The sequence below is a fragment of the Pogona vitticeps genome, chromosome 1 (genome assembly GCF_051106095.1).
Source record: "Pogona vitticeps strain Pit_001003342236 chromosome 1, PviZW2.1, whole genome shotgun sequence".
Classification (NCBI taxonomy): domain Eukaryota; kingdom Metazoa; phylum Chordata; class Lepidosauria; order Squamata; family Agamidae; genus Pogona; species Pogona vitticeps.
The window spans coordinates 101,634,523-101,653,935 of NC_135783.1; the positions used below are offsets into that span (position 1 = coordinate 101,634,523).

The following is a 19,413-nucleotide window of genomic DNA, read 5'->3' on the forward strand; positions in this document are numbered from 1 at the left end:
GTCCCACTCTGTTCGACGGAGGTTTTGTCGCAGTTTAAGCGGCAGGGGACTCCGTGGAAAAGAGCGAGGCTTTCTCTCTAGTAAGGGTACAAACGGTCGCACGGTAGATTCCTAGCAAGTGTGGGCAGATTTGCAGCCGTGGGGGGAGTGAGAAATCTGGGGGGGGGGGGCAGGGATGAATACTACTCGTGATGTTATGGGGGGGCTTTTAAAAAAGAGCCTGGGGTCCGCCAAGTGTTGGGTGATTAGACAAAAACGTCGGCTTTCCCCCGCTTGGAGAAAAAAACCCATTGACTGTCCCTGTTAGGATTAGACCGCAAGGGATGCGACCCGGAAGATCGTCCCGCAGCCTGCTCGGCTTCTCCTCACGGCTGCTCTTTGGCCCTGCAGCCCCCGCCGCCCCCGCCGCCGCCCCCGCCGCTGCTGCTGCCCGTGTCCTGGTCGCTTTGATCGTCCGTAAAGCAGACGTCCACGTCGCTCTCGTTGTCAGTCTTTGGCTCCGGGAGCTGCTGGCGCGCGTAGCCCACGGCCTCGCCGCCCCCGCCGCCCCCGCCGCCGCCGCCTTTGGGCAGGCTCTGTCCCGGGTGCCGGGACTTGACGTGCCTCTCCAGGTCGCGGCGCCGGACCAGCACTTTGCCGCAGAACTCGCAGCGGTAGGGCGTGTTGCCCTCGGCGTGGAGGCGGATGTGCTTGTTGAGGTTGCTGGGGTCGCCGAAGGGCCGCAGGCAGACCTTGCACTTGAGCGGCTTGTAGCCGGTGTGGGTCCGCATGTGGATCTTCAGGCCGTACTTGCGCGAGTACAGCTTGCCGCAGTAGAGGCACAGGTGGCCGGTCTTGGGCTTGCCGCCGCCGCCGCCGGGCGGCCCCGACGGCCCCAGGCTCTCTAGGCGGCTCCGGCTTTTCTCGGCCGCCGCGATCTCCGACAGCTGCTGCGTGTGCATGGCGATCTCGCGGTCGATGCCGGCCAACGAGCCCAGCTCGGCCGGGTTCAGCCCCGCCGCCGCCGCGGCCGCCGCCGCTGCAGCCGCCGCCGCCGCCGCCCCGTTGAAGTAGGAGACCGAGTCCGGGTACTTGAGCAGGTTGCCGAAGTGGACCTTGAGCGGGTAGTAGGGGGCGCTGTAGAGCAGCTCGCCGTTGTAGACGGTGAACGGCATGAAGGGCGGGAAGGCGCACTCCCCGGAGGCGGCGGCGGCGGCGGCGGCGGCCGAGGCGGCGTAGGGCTTCAGGCCGTCGAAGGGCGGCGGCAGGGCGGCGGCGAAGCGCTCCAAGTGCAGGCCGCCCCCCCCGCTGGAGATCGGGCCGTAGCGGGCGGCGGGCGGCGAGAGGCCGACGTGGAGCCCCCGCTCCACCTGCTTGAAGGCCGAGCTCTCCTCCAAGTGCGAGAGGAGCGGGAAGCTCCGCGCCGCCCCAGAGTAGGCCAGGCCCGCCGCCGCCGCCGCCGCCGCCGCCACGGCGGCCGAGGGGGGCGCGGGAGGGGCGGGGGACGCGTGGCACTTGGAGGGGTGCGGGTGGGAGGAGGGCGGGGGCGGGGGGGCGCCGTGGGGGGGAGGAGGGCCGCCCACCCCCACCGCCACCCCCAGCGGGCCGTCGCTCCCGAGGCGGCCGGGCTTGAGGCTCCCCAGGAGCTTGTGGAAGCCTTTGCTTTCGTCCCGGAAGGACGGCGCGTCCGCCTGGTTGGCTTTCGCCAGGCCGGTGGGCTTGAAGGCAGATCGGGCGCCGGGGTAGAAAGACAAGCCGTTGCTGCCCGACGAGGCGCTGCCCAGCAGGCCCAGGAACTGCCCCGGGGCCCGCCCCGCGCCGACGCTCATGTCCAAGGCCCGCTCCTGGTCCTCTTTGGCCGCCGCCTTGCGCCCTTTGGCGAAGGGCGGCGAGCCCGACGTCTCCCGCTTGATGCCCTCGCGGCCGCCGCTCCCGGAGCAGGTGGTGGACCTCAGAGGCGCCGGCGCTGCTGCTGCTGCTGCTGCTGCCGGCTTGAGGGCAAGGCTGAAGACGTCGGCCGGCCTGGCGTGCTCCGGCGAGCCCAAGAAGCCCCGGCCGTTGTTCAGCACGCAGTGGAAGTGGACGTGGGCCTTGAGGCTGTTGGGGTACCTGAAGGTTCGCCAGCAGTACCAGCAGATGTAGCGCTCCTCACCTGGCAAAGAAACACAAACCAGACGCCCGTTAAAATAAATATATGCACATATTTTTATGTTTCTTTATTTAAAAAGCGTCAAAGCATGACGACCGCCGTCTCCTTCGGCAGCTGCCTCGAAATTTCTGACAGCATCGAAATGTCCCTCCGATTCTGACACTTGACCTCGCCCTGTTAAAAGATTTAATATTAAAATCAAAAGGGACGAAATTGTGATTTCGACTTGAGCAATGCGTCCTTTAGCACCCTGTAGAAACGACGCCATGCAACGTTGGCGACTGTTGCACGGACAGGAATTTAGAGCCTACGCAACGATGTCTGTCACTTAGAAGGTGCTTCATACTGATTTAGGTTTTGCTAGGTTTTACAGGATGAAATCTGAAAACAGGAGAAACCTGTAAAACAGAGGAAAGGAACTCTCCTACTGTATGTGCCAACTAATTTTATATTTTAGTTTTGTTTTATGTTTCTTGTTTTCTAATTGAGCGTTGTCAATTCTCTCCTTACCCAAGAATAACGAGAAGGAAAGGAGAGGAGGAGAAGCTTTCATAAATTAATCTGGCTTGTGGTTTTACCATGGATCTGAAACTATAGACAATATATGCATCCATATACTATGAGGAAGAGAAGACATAAAATCATTTACACACATATCATAGAATCATAGCATGATGGAATTGGAAGGGACCTATAAGGCCATCGGGTCCAACCCCCTGCTTAATGCAGGAATCCAAGTCAAAGTATATGTGACATGTGGTGGTCTAACCCATCTATCTCCCCAGGTATGCACAGATCAAGCCAGACTGCCACTGCCACAATTTCAGGATGATCATTTTCAACATATCTGTCGGAGTCTTTCTTTGTGCATGTCAGCAATGAAGCCCCCAAGGTGGCTGCCCTCTACAGAAGAAAACGATCTGTAGGAGCTGGAGAGATTGCCAGCATTTTATCGTTGAATAGAATGGTTGGCTTTCTACTGATTCTGAGTAAATATTTTCTGGAACTCCAACTATTTGTCTGTAATCTGTAAATTATTTAGAGTTACAGCATAAGGGATTGCAAACTATTCGAATACAGAATCTCCAGCACCAAGATGGTTCAGAGTAAGAAAAGGAAGTGGGGGGAGGAGGAGGAAAGAGAAGTCATGTCACAGGTTCATATATTGCATAGGATCTGAAATGGCAAGGACTGATTTTTTTAAAAAGTTATTGGACTTATGGTGGATGGGTGGATAAAAATGTCCACCCAATGCAAGTACTGTGAGAAAGGCAAATTCAGTCTTGGAGCTTATAGAAAATATATTTAAAAATAGGAAATAGTAGGACATTTAGGGTTATTTAAATTTAGAAGAAAGTGATTGAAGAGAGACAAGACAGAGGTATATGAAGTAAGGCAAGGTGGGGTGTTTTTTTTTTTCAATATCAAGGTGTTATATCATTAATTGGCCATGAATGATGCGAAATTCAGGACAGAGAAAAGGAAATTCTCCTTCACGTCGTGTGTAATTGTGGAATTTGCTACCACGAAGTGTAGTGATGGCCACAATATGGACAACTCTAGTTTGCTGCTAACTTTAGACAAATTCATAGAGGAATGTTCAATAGCTGCTAGTCATAATAGTTACGTACAGTATTCCCTCCTGTAAGATATAGCTCAGTATTCTGATGATGGGCTTCAACTCCCATCAGGATGCCTCTCTGAAGTCCCCACTTTGTGGGGAATGAGAGTAGGAGGTGCAGTTTTATTCAGATTCTGCTGTAGGATTGCTACAGGCAAGAGTTGGCTGCTATAAATGGAATGCATGATTAGGCAGACCCCTGGTGTGATCCATCAGGACTCTCTTTTGGGGGGGGTGTTCATTGCTGCAGACTAGGTTTCTGCTTCTGTGCTATGCCTATTAGTCTCCACTGTAGACATCTGAAATTACTGTACTGTATACTTCTTCGGAGCTGTATTGCCACAATGTCTGGAGGGTTACAGGTTGCCCAGTTGTTCTACAGAAAACTAAATTAGTTGAGGTGTGTGTAAGATAGTTTGTTTGAAGATTATGTGAAAGCAAAGAATATTATAACCTCTACCCCTACAAGTGAGTCTGGAAGCCAGCACAACTATTAAATGTGGTTATTAATCCACTGTACTATATCTTAATATCCTAGCAATAATTCAGCAAAGTTGAAAAATTGTGTCTTCTGGTAAACACAATTCTAAGTGCCCAGCTATTGGTCATTTTAGTACTAAGAACTAAACGTGGTTACAAGCGGGTGTCTGTTACGAAAGGATGCTTCATCATCAGGGGTGGTAAAATCAAGCCAACTTCTATCGAACATGCTGGCATAGCTTTAGGGTCATTAAAAGGAAATGTGTGTTTTCCCTTTTCTTTCAAAGAAGGGAATTGCCCAAAGATTATTTATTTATTTATTTATTTATTTATTTATTTATTTATTTATTTATTTATTTATTTATTTATTTATTTATTTATTTATTTATTTATTTATTTATTTATTTATTTATTTGCCAAATCTACGTTACTCCTTTCCTCCAATGGACTTCGGATTTAGCTCTCCTCCCCTTTTTAAAATTCTCACAACCACCCTGTGAAATAAATGGAGCTGAGAAGTCAACGGGTTCATTTTAATGATCCTGTTGGGATCTGAAGTCAGGTTTCCAGAGTCCCAGTCCAACGCTCTGGCCACTGCACCCTAGGTACTTCAGCTAGCAGCGTATCAGCTCAAGCCCTTCTTTATCTTCCAGGGATCCGATACAAAACATACTAAATAGGAAACGTGGAAAAGCGAGAGATCAAGCGGTCTGGCAAGCAGAATTCTTTTACCTCTTGAGGCAGAGACTCTTCTAAGAGCTCTGTGGTAGTGCCCAGTTTTATTCCCTCCCCTCCCTCCTGCTAAACAGGGAAACATAACAGGACTGATGTGACAACGAAAGAAAGGAGGGGGGAAAGGACTTCCGAAAATGTCGCGGCTACGTATGACCCTTTTCTTGGATCTCCAGACTTGGAACTGAGCCGCAGCCCAACAATCGCCTCCTGCAGAAGAAGCCTGTCGGTCTCTGTGGTGAGCCGTTTCCACGGTAAATGATTTGAGGGCTGCATTCTGATTGCCCCACCAGAAAAGTCAGCTTAATTGGATTTAAGCCAGTTCAGGAGCCAAGAAGTTACTGGAACGAAAGCCACTTCATTCACATTTAAATGCAACAGTTTAATTGGATTGCTGATTTGGGATCTAAAAGGGCGCCTACTCCTCATGGTTAAAAGGCATAGTGGAGTTTTTCCGTCCTTTTTCTTTAGCGGGTTACTACTGGTGTGTTTATTTATGTATACATTTTTAAAAGAAAAAAAACCCGGTAAATTTGGGTTTCAACGTCACCATAAAAAGTGAGGCATAGAAATACCCGAAGCAAGGAGTTCCCCTCATCTTATTTCTTTCCAGGGTCATTTTTCTAATGAGGATATTTGTCTGCTCCGGTCACTCGCCTCTGATTTTTCTTGCCTTTCCGCTTCTCACCTGCTACTGGATGGAGTCCTGACTTCAACACGGCCTCAACACGTTTAACTGGTTGACCAATGGCAGGATGTTGATAATCCACGCTATTGCATTCCCGGTTACTATTCGTTAATGGTACTTGTAGCTTTATTCTCTTCCGAGTCCAGAGACTCATAAGGGCAGGAATAAAGAAATTGGAAAGATAATCAAGTGTAAAGATATGTTACTGGAGACCAAGACCAAGATAATCCACGCTATTGCATTCCCGGTTACTAGTACGCGTGAGAACGTTGGACAGCGAAAAAGGCTGACAAGTTTTTTTAAAAAATAATGATTCATTTGAAATATTGTGCTGGGTAAGAGCTTTGCTGATACCAGGGACTTCCAGAAAGCCAAACTAGTGGGTCCTAGATCAAATCAAGTCTGAACTATCTCTCGAGGCAAAAACGTTGAAACTGGGGCCGTTTTACTTTGGGGACGTCTTGGGAAAGGAAGACCCATTGAAATATGGATTTACTTCCTAAAGCTTGAGTTTTTAAGAACTGAGGAAGGCTATTGAGGACAGGACGTGTTGAAGATCGCTCGTTCAGAGGATCGCTTTAAGCTGAAGGTGACTTGACAGCACGCCACAATAACAAAGCTTTGGCATTCGTTTCAAATATTGTTTCTGCCTGGTTTTGTGTTGGGGTATTTTTTTTCCTGTCGTTTCATTTACCTTGAACCGATTTTTCTCAACTTTTCTCACCCCTCGCAAACGTGTGTATATGGGATTGCCAAATGAGATTATATTTCCTTCTCAGATGAAAGAGTTTCTAGTACGACACAGTGAACCTGTTGGCTTTTAAGGGGCTGCCAATCCTTTGCTTGTTTGGAAGAGGAGAATGTGAGTGTAACTCATTTACCAGATGAACACTCAACAGGGAAGTAGATCCCCTAAATTCAAAGGGATGTACTGTACAGTACTGACATTCAGAGGGACTTGTTTCCGAGCTAGTATGGTTAGAACTGCTGTTTTTAAGGCGATCTGCTTTGTTTATTTTTGCGCCGGAACAAAGCCTAATGCTGGCTGAATATATTCGGAAAAACCCACAACAATCGCTGGCTGAATAGCTCAGGGGTTTAAGTGCTGGGAGTTCAGTCCCCCACTGGGCATCCCAAAAGACCCAGCCTGCATGGCCTTGGGCAAGCTGCACAGTCCCGGAGCACCCCGCAGACGAAGGGAATGGAAAACCAAATGTACTCTTTACATATAAAAACCTGGAAAGAGTCGCCTTAAGTCAGTGATGACTTAAGGGCGTGCCGTTATTAATTACAGAGACGAAGGCCGACTGCCATAGGTGGCTTGTGATCTGAGCTTAACACACACACACACACAACTTGGGGGTAAGGTGCCTCGCTAGGTTCATGAGCCAACCTACACCTTTTTATGAAGTAGGTGCCCATTGTTCCTCATGTTACTAAGAGGTGTTCAGAAGTGCCTCCTCCCTTTGCGTGTGACCAAGGCGAAGCTAAGTTTGTGGTCCTGAAGAAGGACCCAAGATAGGAAGGGATTTCGAGATTGACCCCAGGCTGTGAAGTGCACATGTGGGGAAAGCTGCCTTTTGCCGACGTGCGCTTCCCCCAAATCCTGACAGCTGTACTCCCCAGTGTAGCTTTTGCCATGCAGACCCTGAACCACTGGCTTTTAAAGGGCTTTTATGCCATGGAGCCAAAGAAGCGGAGCTGGCGACGCGGCCAGGCTGCCTTCGGACTTCCAGAAGAGGCAAACCCGAGCATCTGTCGCCCGTCTCCGGCGGCCCATCTGTTGGACATTTACAGAATAGGTGGCGTATGTCAGGGGGCTGACTCTGCTCAACAAAGGCCAATCCGATGATCTTGAGCCCCTCATTACCAGGCGAGACAATCTCTTCTATGTATGGGGGCCGCCCTTAATGGGCCCATTGAAAAGACAATGGCCTTTGTGCCTCCGCCCTTCAACATTTAGCGCACCCGAAGGCGGAACAAACCGAAATGCGCCCCCCTTGAGAGACTTCTCGCTTCGCGTTACTTCGTTACACGCGTTCCTTGCTTTCTGTGCTTTGGCATGGGCCTTTCTCGAGAAATGGAAACAAACATTAAGCTATTATAGCCAAAGGCGGCGCCTTGCCGGGGCATAGAATTAGCCCCAGCCGTTCAATTAAGAAGAGATCGGACCTCCAGCCTGGTTGGAAAGCATGAAAAACAAGGTTTCCTTTTCCAATTCAGAAAGGAAATAAACGCACAATATAAGGGCCCTGTGAATCAGAAGTCAGATATGGACGTCAAAATCTAATGCTCTGTCTACCTACAGTAAATCCATTGAAATGGATGGGACTTGTTAACCACAGCGGATTTAAATCCCATTTGTTTCAATATGTATATTCTAAGCATGACTGTCATTGGATTTAGCCCGAGGAACGATTGCAACAACGCTTATAGGGAACTCAAAGACGAAATGGTTTCTTGGATAGATAAATAAAATATATTGCAGACCTTCGGGAATCTGTACTGTATTCGTTTTGTAGAACTCCTTTAGGAGATTCTGGAGGTTGAAGAACGGAAAATGGAGATGTGTGATAGCTTCTCTCTAGTAAAACAAAGCAAGATGGAATGATATGTATGTAGGTATTTGTTCAACTATTTGTTTCTCAGAATACCCGTTTCTTTTATTTGTCTGTATACCATTCTTTTCAGACTTTAAGCCTTGTAAGATTACAGATTTATAGACCTACTTAGTAATTTTGACTAGCGGAATATATCTGTTTCTTGGAAAATATTTAGTCGTCTGGTATGCCAATTAATAAAAATTGTTACAGCGCCGGATGGCGACAAAATGTTCCGGAAATAGAATTCAAGGGCTTAGTAAAATAAACATATCGGGAAAGGTGTCGGCGCGATATAAAGAGGACGACAACCTCAAAATTGGGTGGGTGGAATGGGCTGGTCCTGTCACTGATTAGAACCCTTTACTTTCTGCCGCAGTTAGAAACTCAAAACAGCTTTTTAAAATCGGAATCTGCGAGGATAAATTCACCATCTCAGGAAAATCGAACATGCCCTTTCTCAACTCCTTAGCTCCGCTTTACCAAGCCTTGGGTCCCCAGATACTGTTGGATTGCAACGGCCATCATCCCCGGCCACAATGGCCAGGATTTACAGTCCAGCAAGTTCTATAGGGAAGAGTCTGCGTCTCCCATCTCAATGAAAGCATACCCCAATCCCACCCCTCCCACCCCTCTCCTGCTGCCACGCATGGCCGTTATTGGTTTATGAGTTCGAGGCGAAGTCCGTGGCCTTTTAGAAGGTAACACAAGGGGAATCCCCATCCGGAAAAAAGGGAGGCAGAAACTGAGAAAGGAGGGTGTGGAAAGGGATAAGAGAAGAAGGGACGTGCCTTGATGCTCAGCCACTGCCATGGGGATGTTGGACTCTGATTGTTAGGTCCAGTTGTCAGCAGTTTCAGTAATCCTGTTCAGTAATCCAGTTACCAAACCAGTGGAGGCCCTCCGCCATGATACGTTTCAGGGGGTCCCATGGCGTTTGGTTTTGGAACAGTATCAGAACGATTTTCGTTTTTCCTTTTCGACTCTTAACGAATTAGGTAAAACTTGAAACCTAGCGGGAGTGTTGAGGGTTTGTTGAGGTTCAGAAGCCGCGTGCAATCGGAAACCTAAATAGCTGCTGATTGTGCCTGCCTGTAAAGCCGGCCCGGGGGGGGGGGGTCCGTGACCTCGCAGGGGCGAGCTCGGAGGGAAGAGGCCGCGGCGAGGAATCCCGACGGATTCCTCCGCCTCCCTCGTTCGACTGACGAGCCTGCGCGCATCTCGCCCGCTATCCCCTTCAACAGGCGGCCCTTTCCAATTAGTGTAGTTTGCAAACAGTTAACGATCCCGAGTTACCGACTCCTGCCCTCTCCCGGTCCCCTTCGCGCCAGCCCCTTAGACGCCCCCTCCCTCACTCCCTCACTCCCTCCCTCTCCTCCCACCCCCGCCCCTCCCACCTACGTTCTGCTGCTAAGAGCCTCGTTTACTCAATCTGCAGCTAAATGGAGCGAGGCAAACACTTTTTGTTCGAGCAAGACCGCCTCGCTTCCCGATGTCTCTTTCCAAGCTTGAAAGCCCACCCCCTTTACGGGTCAGACGCACAGCGTTTTGTTAAAGGGGTGGGGTTGCTGTTGTTTTTTTTTTCCGAGGGCTTTGTCAATAATATTCTTGAACACTTTTCTAGCTGAGTTTAAAGCAATGCAGCCCGGAGCTATGTATGTTAGACTCGCTGCCTTGAGCTGCGTGGGGGAAGGAAGGCGGGCTATCAGGGTCTTAAAATCAGGAGAAATTAGAGAATACTGTAAAGATGAGCTCAAAAGTAAGCTCTTCATGTAGGTGGCAAAGGTACTTCCTCGCGAGAAGGAGCTCGCAAGATCGCCACTTTACCACACAACCTTTCGTGCACTTGCTCAGAAGTCCAAATTATGTTGGGTTCAGTGGGATTTATGCCCAGACAAATGTGTTCAGAATCCCAATAGTTTCTTATTCCAGGCCTCTCTTTCCCCATCATTGGGCCCTGCTTCTTTCAGACCGGAGAGGCCTGGGGCAACTCTTGCTGATGTCAATGTGACTAATATTAAAAGTCACTGGAATCAAGGGGCAACACCAGTAGGGGATTTTAAAAGCAGAGAGGCGGAGCCAAGAACAGTTTGACACATAGTACAGAGCATGCTTTTTGTCTTCCCTTCCCCTTTTCTAAGCAAGGTTCCTGTGCCTGTAACAGATGAAAGACAGACAAATATTCAGCTGGTGCATAGAGGCAGTAAGGGAGAAAACCAACAGCTGAACGTTTGCACAACGTACAAATGCAGAGGAGCATTGGGGAAAATGTTGGCAACTTCAAGCAAGCAATTCCTGTTGATTTCACTGGATTATGGACGTCATTAGCAAAGATCTTGGCACAACTGAAGTTACTAACAGTCAAAGCACCATCCTAGCCCTCAAGATAGTTATCTTATACTGCTGACTCCAAACGAGAGGACCTAGTTAGTGGCCTGCTGGCTGGATGACGGGAGTTGTAATCCATAATATCTGAAGAGCATCGTGTAGGGAAAGTTGCTCTGATTTCTTTAGCACAAATATGTTGTGGTTCTATATGTGTTTTTTTTTTTTTTTTTTTTTTTTTTTTTTTTTTTGCAGTCACCGATCATTAATTTCTCCCAATGTTATTAGCTTTGGACAGAAACAAAATTTACTAGAAAACATCACTGTGGGAAAATAGTCAAGAAGTAAAATTTAGCTATAACTACCCATCTAATCCTTAATCAGCATATTGTGTCACATGCAAACCCTAAGAGCTACTTGGAACCATGCAAGACAAAACATGTATGTGAGTATAATAGTAGCACTTGGGGTATCCAACCAAACTCTAAGAACCACCTAGCCACATTTCCTGGAATGGTAGAGACCCTTGTCCAGCAGGCGGAGGCAAAGAGGAAGTCACAAAAGCAGCAACTTCAGGGAGCTGAACAGGGGATAGGCTGGATTTGTGGAAGGGATTGTCACTCTCGAATTGGCCTCCTCAGCCACACTAGACGCTGTTCCAAGTCCTCCATACAGAGCACGTTACCATAGTCTCTCGAGACTGAAGGATGCCTAACATAACCCATTGGGATGGAGGGTGGAGAGGGAATCACAAAGCTGAAGGAATGGTTGGGTTTCCCACTTGTTCAGTTACCATGTTAAAAGTAGGTGTATCCAAAAGAGCTGTAGTTTTAGGAAGGTGGGAGGCATTAACCCCAGCTTTCTATGTAGGAACTGCTAGATGCAGTTCCCCAAAGGCAGAGTACTCCCACCCCGTTCCATTTAAGAGGATGCTTTGGACTTCGGCTGCTACCAGCTCCACCCAGAGGGTCAGTGGCCAAAGATGCCAGGACAAAACGTCTGATGGACACCACGCTGGCTCGAGCTCCGTGGGACCTGCGCGTTTCCTTTTAACTCGCAATAGTTCCCGCCTCGCTACTCTACCCCACACTCAGAAACGCACAGCGATAAACATACTGGAAGAACGGCGCTGGAGCAACCCGAAGGCTAGTCCGGTCCACCGTTCACAAGCGGGCCGCCGCAGTCCTCCTTGGCCTCTCTTCCCAAACCATTAGCACCCTGTCTCTGCCGCTGGAGGGGGTATGTTGACCTCACGTCTAGGAGCTATCTGGCGCCATTATCTCCACAGGTCTCGTCCCCTTTTTAAAGCCGTCTAAACTGGTGTCGCTCTCATCCCGAATAATCGAGTTCCATCCCTTTGTGAACAATCCGCTTTCTGCTGACTTTCTCCATGTCTTTTCGGTTCTCCCGCATTCACACACACACACACACACACACACACACACACACACACACACACACACACACACACACACACACACACACACACACACACACACACACACACCGCCCCCACTCGTAAACTAAAGAGCCACAGTGGTTGCAACCTGCTGTCCGGGAGGGAGGAGGGGAATTGCTCCGGAGCCCTGATCGTACTCGATTATTCGGAAAATGGCAGACTCTGTCCTTACACTGAATCTTTTCACCCCAAGGCTTTGTAAAGCCAGCCAGACTGGCAGCAGCTGAAACAAGGAAGACTTTCACGACACCCGAAAAGACCACGATGTTTTACTTGCGAACGCTTTCGCGCCCACTTCTTCGAATGCAAAGACTGCCATCTTTTTGAAGCGCAATGAGACTTACTCACGAGTATACATGAATACAACGGGACTGGATGCCAGCTAATGTCTAGGCAATCATATCCACAGCCAAAGAGAACCTAAATAAGATCGAAACAATTAACTATGCAGGGCGACTCGCCGTTCTGCTAAAAAAAAAAACTCGGTTTGATTCCAGTTATACCATTAAATCACCGTCGTGTGATGCCTTGCAAGACCCATACACACGAACACTAAGCTTGTGCTGGGTTGCTTTCACTTGGCAATAAACGACGCTGCAAAAAGTCAGATTGAAATCGGGGGGGGGGGGGAGAGAGAGCGTAGTAAAAGCGTTTGAATCGGACTCTCTGACGGCTCAACCCTGAACATTGCGGTTCATTATTTTCCAGCTCAGTTCGAAATACTTTCATGGAATTTAGAATATTTTAAGATTAATGTGAAATTACAGCCAGAGTCTCGCACTAGGTTCTATGGTTACAAAGTTCTCTTGAATACAACAACTTATTTCCCATGTGCGGACTTTTTCCACGTGAATCCAGGAGAAGGCATTAAATGGGGAAAGCGAGCAGCACCATTTATTGCAAGTTCGTTTTTTTGTCTTAAATCTAAGTTCCTCCGGTCAACAAATAAAGGGTCCAAAGACAAGAGTTGAAGGGGGAGGAGTAACATGATCCATCTGTACCTGGGTCTATATTAACCGATTCCGCAGAAGCACGCATGAAGTTCAGGGTAAGAACAAGATGGTATGTATACCTGTCTGATATTCAGAGTGTAAAGGAGAACTGTTATTGAACTGAAATGGCTCCTGCTTCTGATAAGGCAAGTGCAAGAACAATCATTTTTAAAATATTACCTATTGACTCACAATAAAACCGGGATGGGAACTGGAGTAGATCCCGAAATTTTACCTTCCTCTGGATTTTAAAGTAACGCGAAATTAAACTTATTCTATTTGGTCCAAGACTTTCTAGCCCTGCTTCATAAAGCTTTTTAATTTCAAACCGTGCTGTGCTTCAGCATCACTTTTTTGTGCTTTACGGTTATGTCATCGCTTGCAAAGGACAGCGGGGTTCCGATGTCACGGAAAGAGGCCCGGTATAGTTGCCATCCATATAAAGTGCACAAGAAACAAGAAAACAAGAACAAAAATAATGCCCACCTGATATATTTCTTATACATCAGTTTCAAAAAGAAAATGTTTTAGGGGAAAACATGTGTATGAAGGGAATCAATTTACTTGTTAAGAAATGCTGAAACAGAAAATCTTGTGTGTAAGTAACATAAGGGGAATAAAAACTACCATTTTGTTTGTTAAGATTAACAGAGTCCTTATCTTGAAATGGTGCCGGTTTTTCACAATTTTCACAGGGGCTACTTTAGTTAACGACTGCATCTTTATTGCAGCCTCATTCACAAGCTTGCTCAAATGGAGAAAACCGGAGCAGCTCTCCGCTTTCCTTGATGCACTCACCCGCCCTCTTTCATTCATCAAACACTGTCGTTAAGCTGGACTGAGGGCTTCCTGTACATTAGCAGCAAATGGACAGCTGTACATCTAACTCACTTACGAGGCAAGTCCCAGCAAGCCCCGTGAGTCTTCCTTCCCACTAAATATGGCAAATGGATAAGAAACTGGGGTCCCTTTCCCTTTTACAAAGAGAAAGACATAATCGCCAGCAAAAAACAAAACAAAATTCTCCCTATATGAACCCGGTGGTTAATTTCATGGGACACCCTTCCACATTTATTCAGTCTCAGACAAAGTAAGCTGTTCTTTAAGTGGTCTGTGCTCGGCTCTTTCTCTGGGTTGCAACTCGGACACCAGATTGGGGGTTACGGTCCTAAACAGGAGCATCGAAATGGGGATGACTTCTCCATGGATTTGTTTAGGACTCGACTTTCTGGGAGTAATCTTACTTTCCTTGGGAATTATCATTGGAACATCGCTGAAACTCAGCTTTCGTTTTGTACCACCCCAGTACATCTACTCTCAACTGGTATAAGAATCTGACGTAGTTAGGACATGGAGGGGAGACCCCTGGGGAATCCCATGGATTTTCAGGTGGAACTGAAAAAAGAACTGCGCGAACGGGTAGCGATGGACCAGTGGCCACAATTAGGCTAGAATGGACGGTAAGTCTGTATAATAAAGCAATTTTCTGTGTATCACCACGGTCTTCCGTTTTTTGAGCAAGCCGCTGTCCAAGGTGCTGCACCTACGTACCTTTTTCGTCGTGGGTCGGGGTGGCTGTTATCGGGATATCAAACCACTGAGCCAAGGAGTTGGAATACCACACGGTAAGTTCCTCTCCCGGCTGGACATCTCGAAGAGCTCGGTAGAAAATCTAGGAGAAAGGGAGAGATCCCATCAGCTGCCAAGACAGCAAAGCGCACTCGGAAACTGGCGAAAAGAAAAGGAGATGCTCCCCTCGAGTCTCTTAGGAAAGATATCAGTGAGAAGATTCTGGGTACCTGTCCGCCTGGAAGATCTGCGATAGCTTCCAAGGTCTGCTCTTGTGAGTGTCTGGCAGCCCGAATTAAGCCTATCCACTCCACAGCGGGACCGCCTGCTTCGTCCACCAGTTCCCCTCTCACCATCCGTACCTGGAATAGAGCATAAGACAGAACGTCAGGTCCCTCCGTTCCGCATTATTGTGTTCGCCAGAACAACATTTGCATGTGTTCAGCTGATCAGCCAAGTGCTGTTTACTTAAAAAACGAAAGAAATTTGTCAAAGCAAACACTTCCTTTCTTGCTGAATTTTGTTTTATTTGTTTATTTGTTCGTTTCTTTTCTTTCTTTGTCCAATTGGTCTCTCATTCACTTAGACCTCGGGGTGGGAACGGCCCATGCGGGTGGGGGGGGTGGAGGTAGCAGGACAGGAACTCGCCTCTATAATTCACAATGAATACTATAATTATTTGTATGGCAAATAATCTCACTGAGTTCAGTCGTGTTTACTCCCAGATAACTGCATACAGGATTGCACCCGTGAAAGGATAACCGTCCACAGCCTTCAGCACCGGAATAAAGGAAAACGGGTTTTCAGGGACCTTGAAAATGATGGCTTGTGATCTGACAGATCCTCTATAGAGAGACGGTATTCTTAGTGTTTCTATATGTACTGAAATACTGTATTGCGGATGTACTGAAATATTGGTCGATAGCACTGGGACACATCCTAAATTCGTAGTCAGACTTCGGAACCTCCTTAATTTCTAGGGAGCCCTTTTTCTATGTAGAATATGGCTCAATGAGGAGTAACCGAGTCAGTTTACTGCCGCAAATACCATTGTGACATCTTAAGACAGGAACAAATCTGTGCTTCATCACCCGCATATAAAGTGGGCCACAGCTCATCGAGGCATATGCCAAAAAAAACCCTTTTTAGTCTATAAGATGTCGCTAGACTCATTTGCTGACTTTAGTATTAGAATGTCGATCAAATTAAGCAGTACTCAAAACTGTTTGGCTTAACTAGTGCTGGAGATTCGGATTCATTGATCTGTGTGTCGTTGCCATAGATGAGAGGTAGCTTAAGCCTGCTCATCTTTACTCAGAAGTACTTCCTACTTTAAACAGGACTGACTCCTAGATAAGCTGACGCAGCCTCAGGCCTCTTCTGTTTCCACAGGTCGGCTGAATCGAACGAGCAGAGGATCAATCGAACAAGCCTTCAACTCCACATGCTCCTTCTAAATCCAGCCTGAGGAATGGAAGCATCGCTCTCTTTAAACACCTCTGCATCTCCTTCCGTTTTTACTGACCTGTGTTTACGGCTGCAATTTGAAATACCTCACTCGGAGCAAAAAAACAAAAACACGAGCTATCATCTTTAAAATTCCCCATTCAGGGTGGCAAATGGCTACACCTAAGTTTAATGACCCCAAACTCCTGCGAGACAATTATTTAACAAATAATCACTCTCAGAACCGGCGAAGATGAGGGGTTGGGGGGGGGAGCAGGAGCCGAGCCTGCTTCTCATCCTTCACAGTCTGCTTGGTCGGGGGGGGGGGCAAATGAGAGGCTACTTCGTTGAATGACCAGGCAATAAAAATCACTGGGACAAAGGCAGCCTAAAGGGAGCGACCAGCGGGGCCAGATGAGGAATAAATTTGAAGAGGCTGGCAGAGCGTTTAAAAACCATTAAGGGACATTCAGAAGCCCGGCGGAACTTATGACAAACCTCTGCGCTGGGGAAGAAAGGAGTCTAGGTCGCCTTATGCTAAGTTCATCTAGGAAGGATGCAAGGAAAAACTGCACGTGCCCGCCCCGTCTTTTTTTCCCCCCCACTCTGGGGTCCTTTAATAGATTCTCTGCAAGCCACGCCACGAATGTGGCCCATCTAGGAAACAGCTTGGTTTCTCTCCATTTTGTATAGCAAATATTTCGTCTGGATTGAAATCTTCCCATTCGCAAACAGCGTTGTCGTCGTCGAGGCTGTTGATGTTGTTCTTATGATTATTATTGATTTAGGGGGAATTTAAAACAGGCCCGATGTTTCAGAAATTGCCTTCCGGCAGACTAGGAGATATGCGAGGGTTATTTCCAAATCTTTCAATCTTCATTTGAACTACGTTGTAAATTCGCTGTTCTCCACACGTCAAAACGCCGTTATCTCTCACACTCCTGTGGACACATTACTTAGGCTTTTTAAAAAAATTTGTCCCTGTGCACAGTTGTCAAAATACTTACTGTTTTCAGGAACTCTACAAATGGGTTGAAATGGTCTCTAACGTGGGAAGGGTTCAAACCAAGAAATCTGTCCGTCTTCAAGGCGCCTCTAGGGTTTATTGACATCATCTGCCGATGACGATCCGCCCTTCTGGAAATCTCTACTGAAGGTCGGTTTGGTTACTTGCTAGGTTTTGGCCCCTGTGTGATATTGAGAACCTACACCAATGGTTTCTAGTTCCACCTGAGAATTATTTTGCTCCCTTCCCCTTTCCAAAGCGAGCAAACAGAACTTCGAGGAGGAAATGTCAAGAACAAGGACATCCAGTCCAAAGAATTGCTATGGCGGAGATCAAGGGACCGTGGCTGGGACATCATTCCTAAAATGTATGGATCCACCCTTTGCTCCAACGGTGATCTGGGATGGTTTCGCAAGGGTCAGCAGGAGGAAATGATTCATGTTGAAACCCAGTTTATAACCCCGAAGGAGGGGGGGGGAAGGGAGGAAGCAACCACTGAACCTGCTGACCCGCCGCTTCCCCCTCCCCCGCCTCCCCCCCCCCCCACCAATCCTCTTCCAAACCATCCTGCAAAACAACGTCGGTTAACCACACACCACCCATCCCAAGTCATCCGTCTTTCTCTTCAGAATCACCCGAAGGTCTGGACGACCTAAGAGCGGATCCCCCCGCGGAACCTCCTGGTTTCAAGAAGGTCAGAGGGTGCACGGCGGCTCTTCGTGTGAACGCCCCAACCTTTCCTGGCCTTTCCGCCTTGAAGGCGCAAGAAACTGGACTTTGCTCCGTCCGTCCCCGCCCCGGCCGTTCTCCCCCCCCCCCCATTCGAGGCGACCGAGCTCCCTCCGCCCCTCCGCCCCCCCCCCCCAGCTCACTGCTTTCTGTCCAGGTGCGGGAGCAATACCTTTTTCTTGGGTCCCGGCTCCCTGCGATCGGAGAGGTACTTGCCCAGTTTGAAGGCGCCGGACACGGGACCGAGGCGCAGGCCAGCCGGGATGCTGCTCTCGGCGGTGATGCTGAGGGTCGGCGGAGCCCGGCTGCTTTGCATCGCTGCCTTGGGCGCAAAAGAAGACGCCGCAGCGGCGACCGGGCAGGGGGCCCGGACTCTCCGAGGGGCTGGAGTGACAGAGGGAGAGGCGCGCGAAGGCAGACCAAGCAGCCAGGAGGGTTGAGCCGCACCGGCGCTATCTCCGCCCGCCGAGTGACGCGGCCGGAGGTGCGCGCCGCCTTTTTAATTGCAGCGCCAGGGCGCTCCCCTTGGCACGCTGGTGCTCCAGGGCGCCCGGTTGGGATGGTGAGAGAGTTTGGCTCCGGGAGCAGCTGCCGACTTCCATGCAAGAGGGTCACATGGAGCTTTTCCCGTGCCCCCCCCTTCCTTCCCTCCTTCCCTCCCTCTCCCCCTTCTCCGACCGCCCCGCAACGCATAATCAAGGGCTTTTTTGAATGGGGGCAAGCAACAATGGTCCAGGCGACCTTCCCATTCCTAAAAATCCAATTTGTCAAGGGCAAAGAAAAGGCGCTGGTGAATCAAAGGTCTGGAGGGACCATTAATCCTCAGCATGGGGGATTGTCCCCGCGACAGTTACGATATTTTAAGTGACAAATCCACTGTATAATTTCTCCATAAATTTTACTTCCTTCGATTGTTCCTCGACAAACCAGTTTTGGAAAAGAAGGGAGTGTTTTAAATCTACTTGGCTGAGCCTTTTGTCAACCAAGAGACTTCAAAGATTTTTAATTCTCTTCCCTTCGGTTGGATTGTAAAGGCGATTAAACAAAGAGATGGAGGGGGGATGTGGAGGGGACTTGTTAACTTCTATTGATTCCTGGCGTGTGCCATACAGAAATTGGGCAGGTACTTGATGGGAAAACACCAGAAAATACCTACACTTTTTTAAAAAGGGGGGGAGGGGAAGGAAACAAGAAAGAAAGAAACACAACCACATTGCAAATTCAGTGGGATGGTTTAAGCCTAGAAATCAGTTCGGAGAAGGGCCTTGATGCTCAACTCTTTCTTTTTCTCCTGATATTAGTGGCACGAACGGGGAGAGGGGGAGAGCCGGCGGTGAAAGCAGCAAGCTTTACATCAATAATAATGGTTTTATTTCGTCCAGGGAGGAAACCGTTTTGTACTGTGGGGGGGGGGGGAAGGGAACAGAATGGCAGCCAGATTTCATACACACGCACATATTTTGGGGAATGGATTATTTCTCAGTTCGTGTACAGTTACCCACTCCTTAATCTAAGTCTCTGCACAAATGCTTATCTGTGGGATTCTTTTTGTTTGTTTTGCTTAAGCACCTTGGGTAGAAAAATATGGCTCCAGCTAGGATACCTGTGGATCCAAGAACAATCCCGATCATTAACACC

General features: G+C 48.5%; 1 protein-coding gene across 1 annotated transcript; it reads right to left on the reverse strand.

Moving 5' to 3' along the window:
- Positions 1-270: 270 nt before the first annotated feature.
- Positions 271-18,157, reverse strand: PRDM13 (PR/SET domain 13). The gene is made up of 5 exons (XM_073000719.2): positions 17,948-18,157; positions 14,825-14,956; positions 14,577-14,697; positions 1,575-2,131; positions 271-1,493 (listed from the first exon to the last, which is right to left on the reverse strand). Exons 1-5 carry the CDS (start codon positions 18,089-18,091, stop codon positions 366-368), a joined length of 2,082 nt encoding a protein of 693 aa, XP_072856820.2. The 5' UTR covers positions 18,092-18,157; the 3' UTR covers positions 271-365.
- Between the last annotated feature and the right edge of the window lie 1,256 nt (positions 18,158-19,413).

What these genes read in the sequence shown, in the direction of transcription:
- PRDM13 (XM_073000719.2), bottom strand. Translation starts at nt 18,091, where the DNA reads ATGCAAAGCAGCCGGGCTCCGCCGACCCTCAGCATCACCGCCGAGAGC. An exon ending in AGCCGGGACCCAAGAAAAAG is followed by an intron (nt 14,957 to 17,947) that starts GTATTGCTCCCG and finishes GCTCTATTCCAG; the next exon opens with GTACGGATGGTGAGAGGGGA. An exon ending in CAGATCTTCCAGGCGGACAG is followed by an intron (nt 14,698 to 14,824) that starts GTACCCAGAATC and finishes CCTTTCTCCTAG; the next exon opens with ATTTTCTACCGAGCTCTTCG.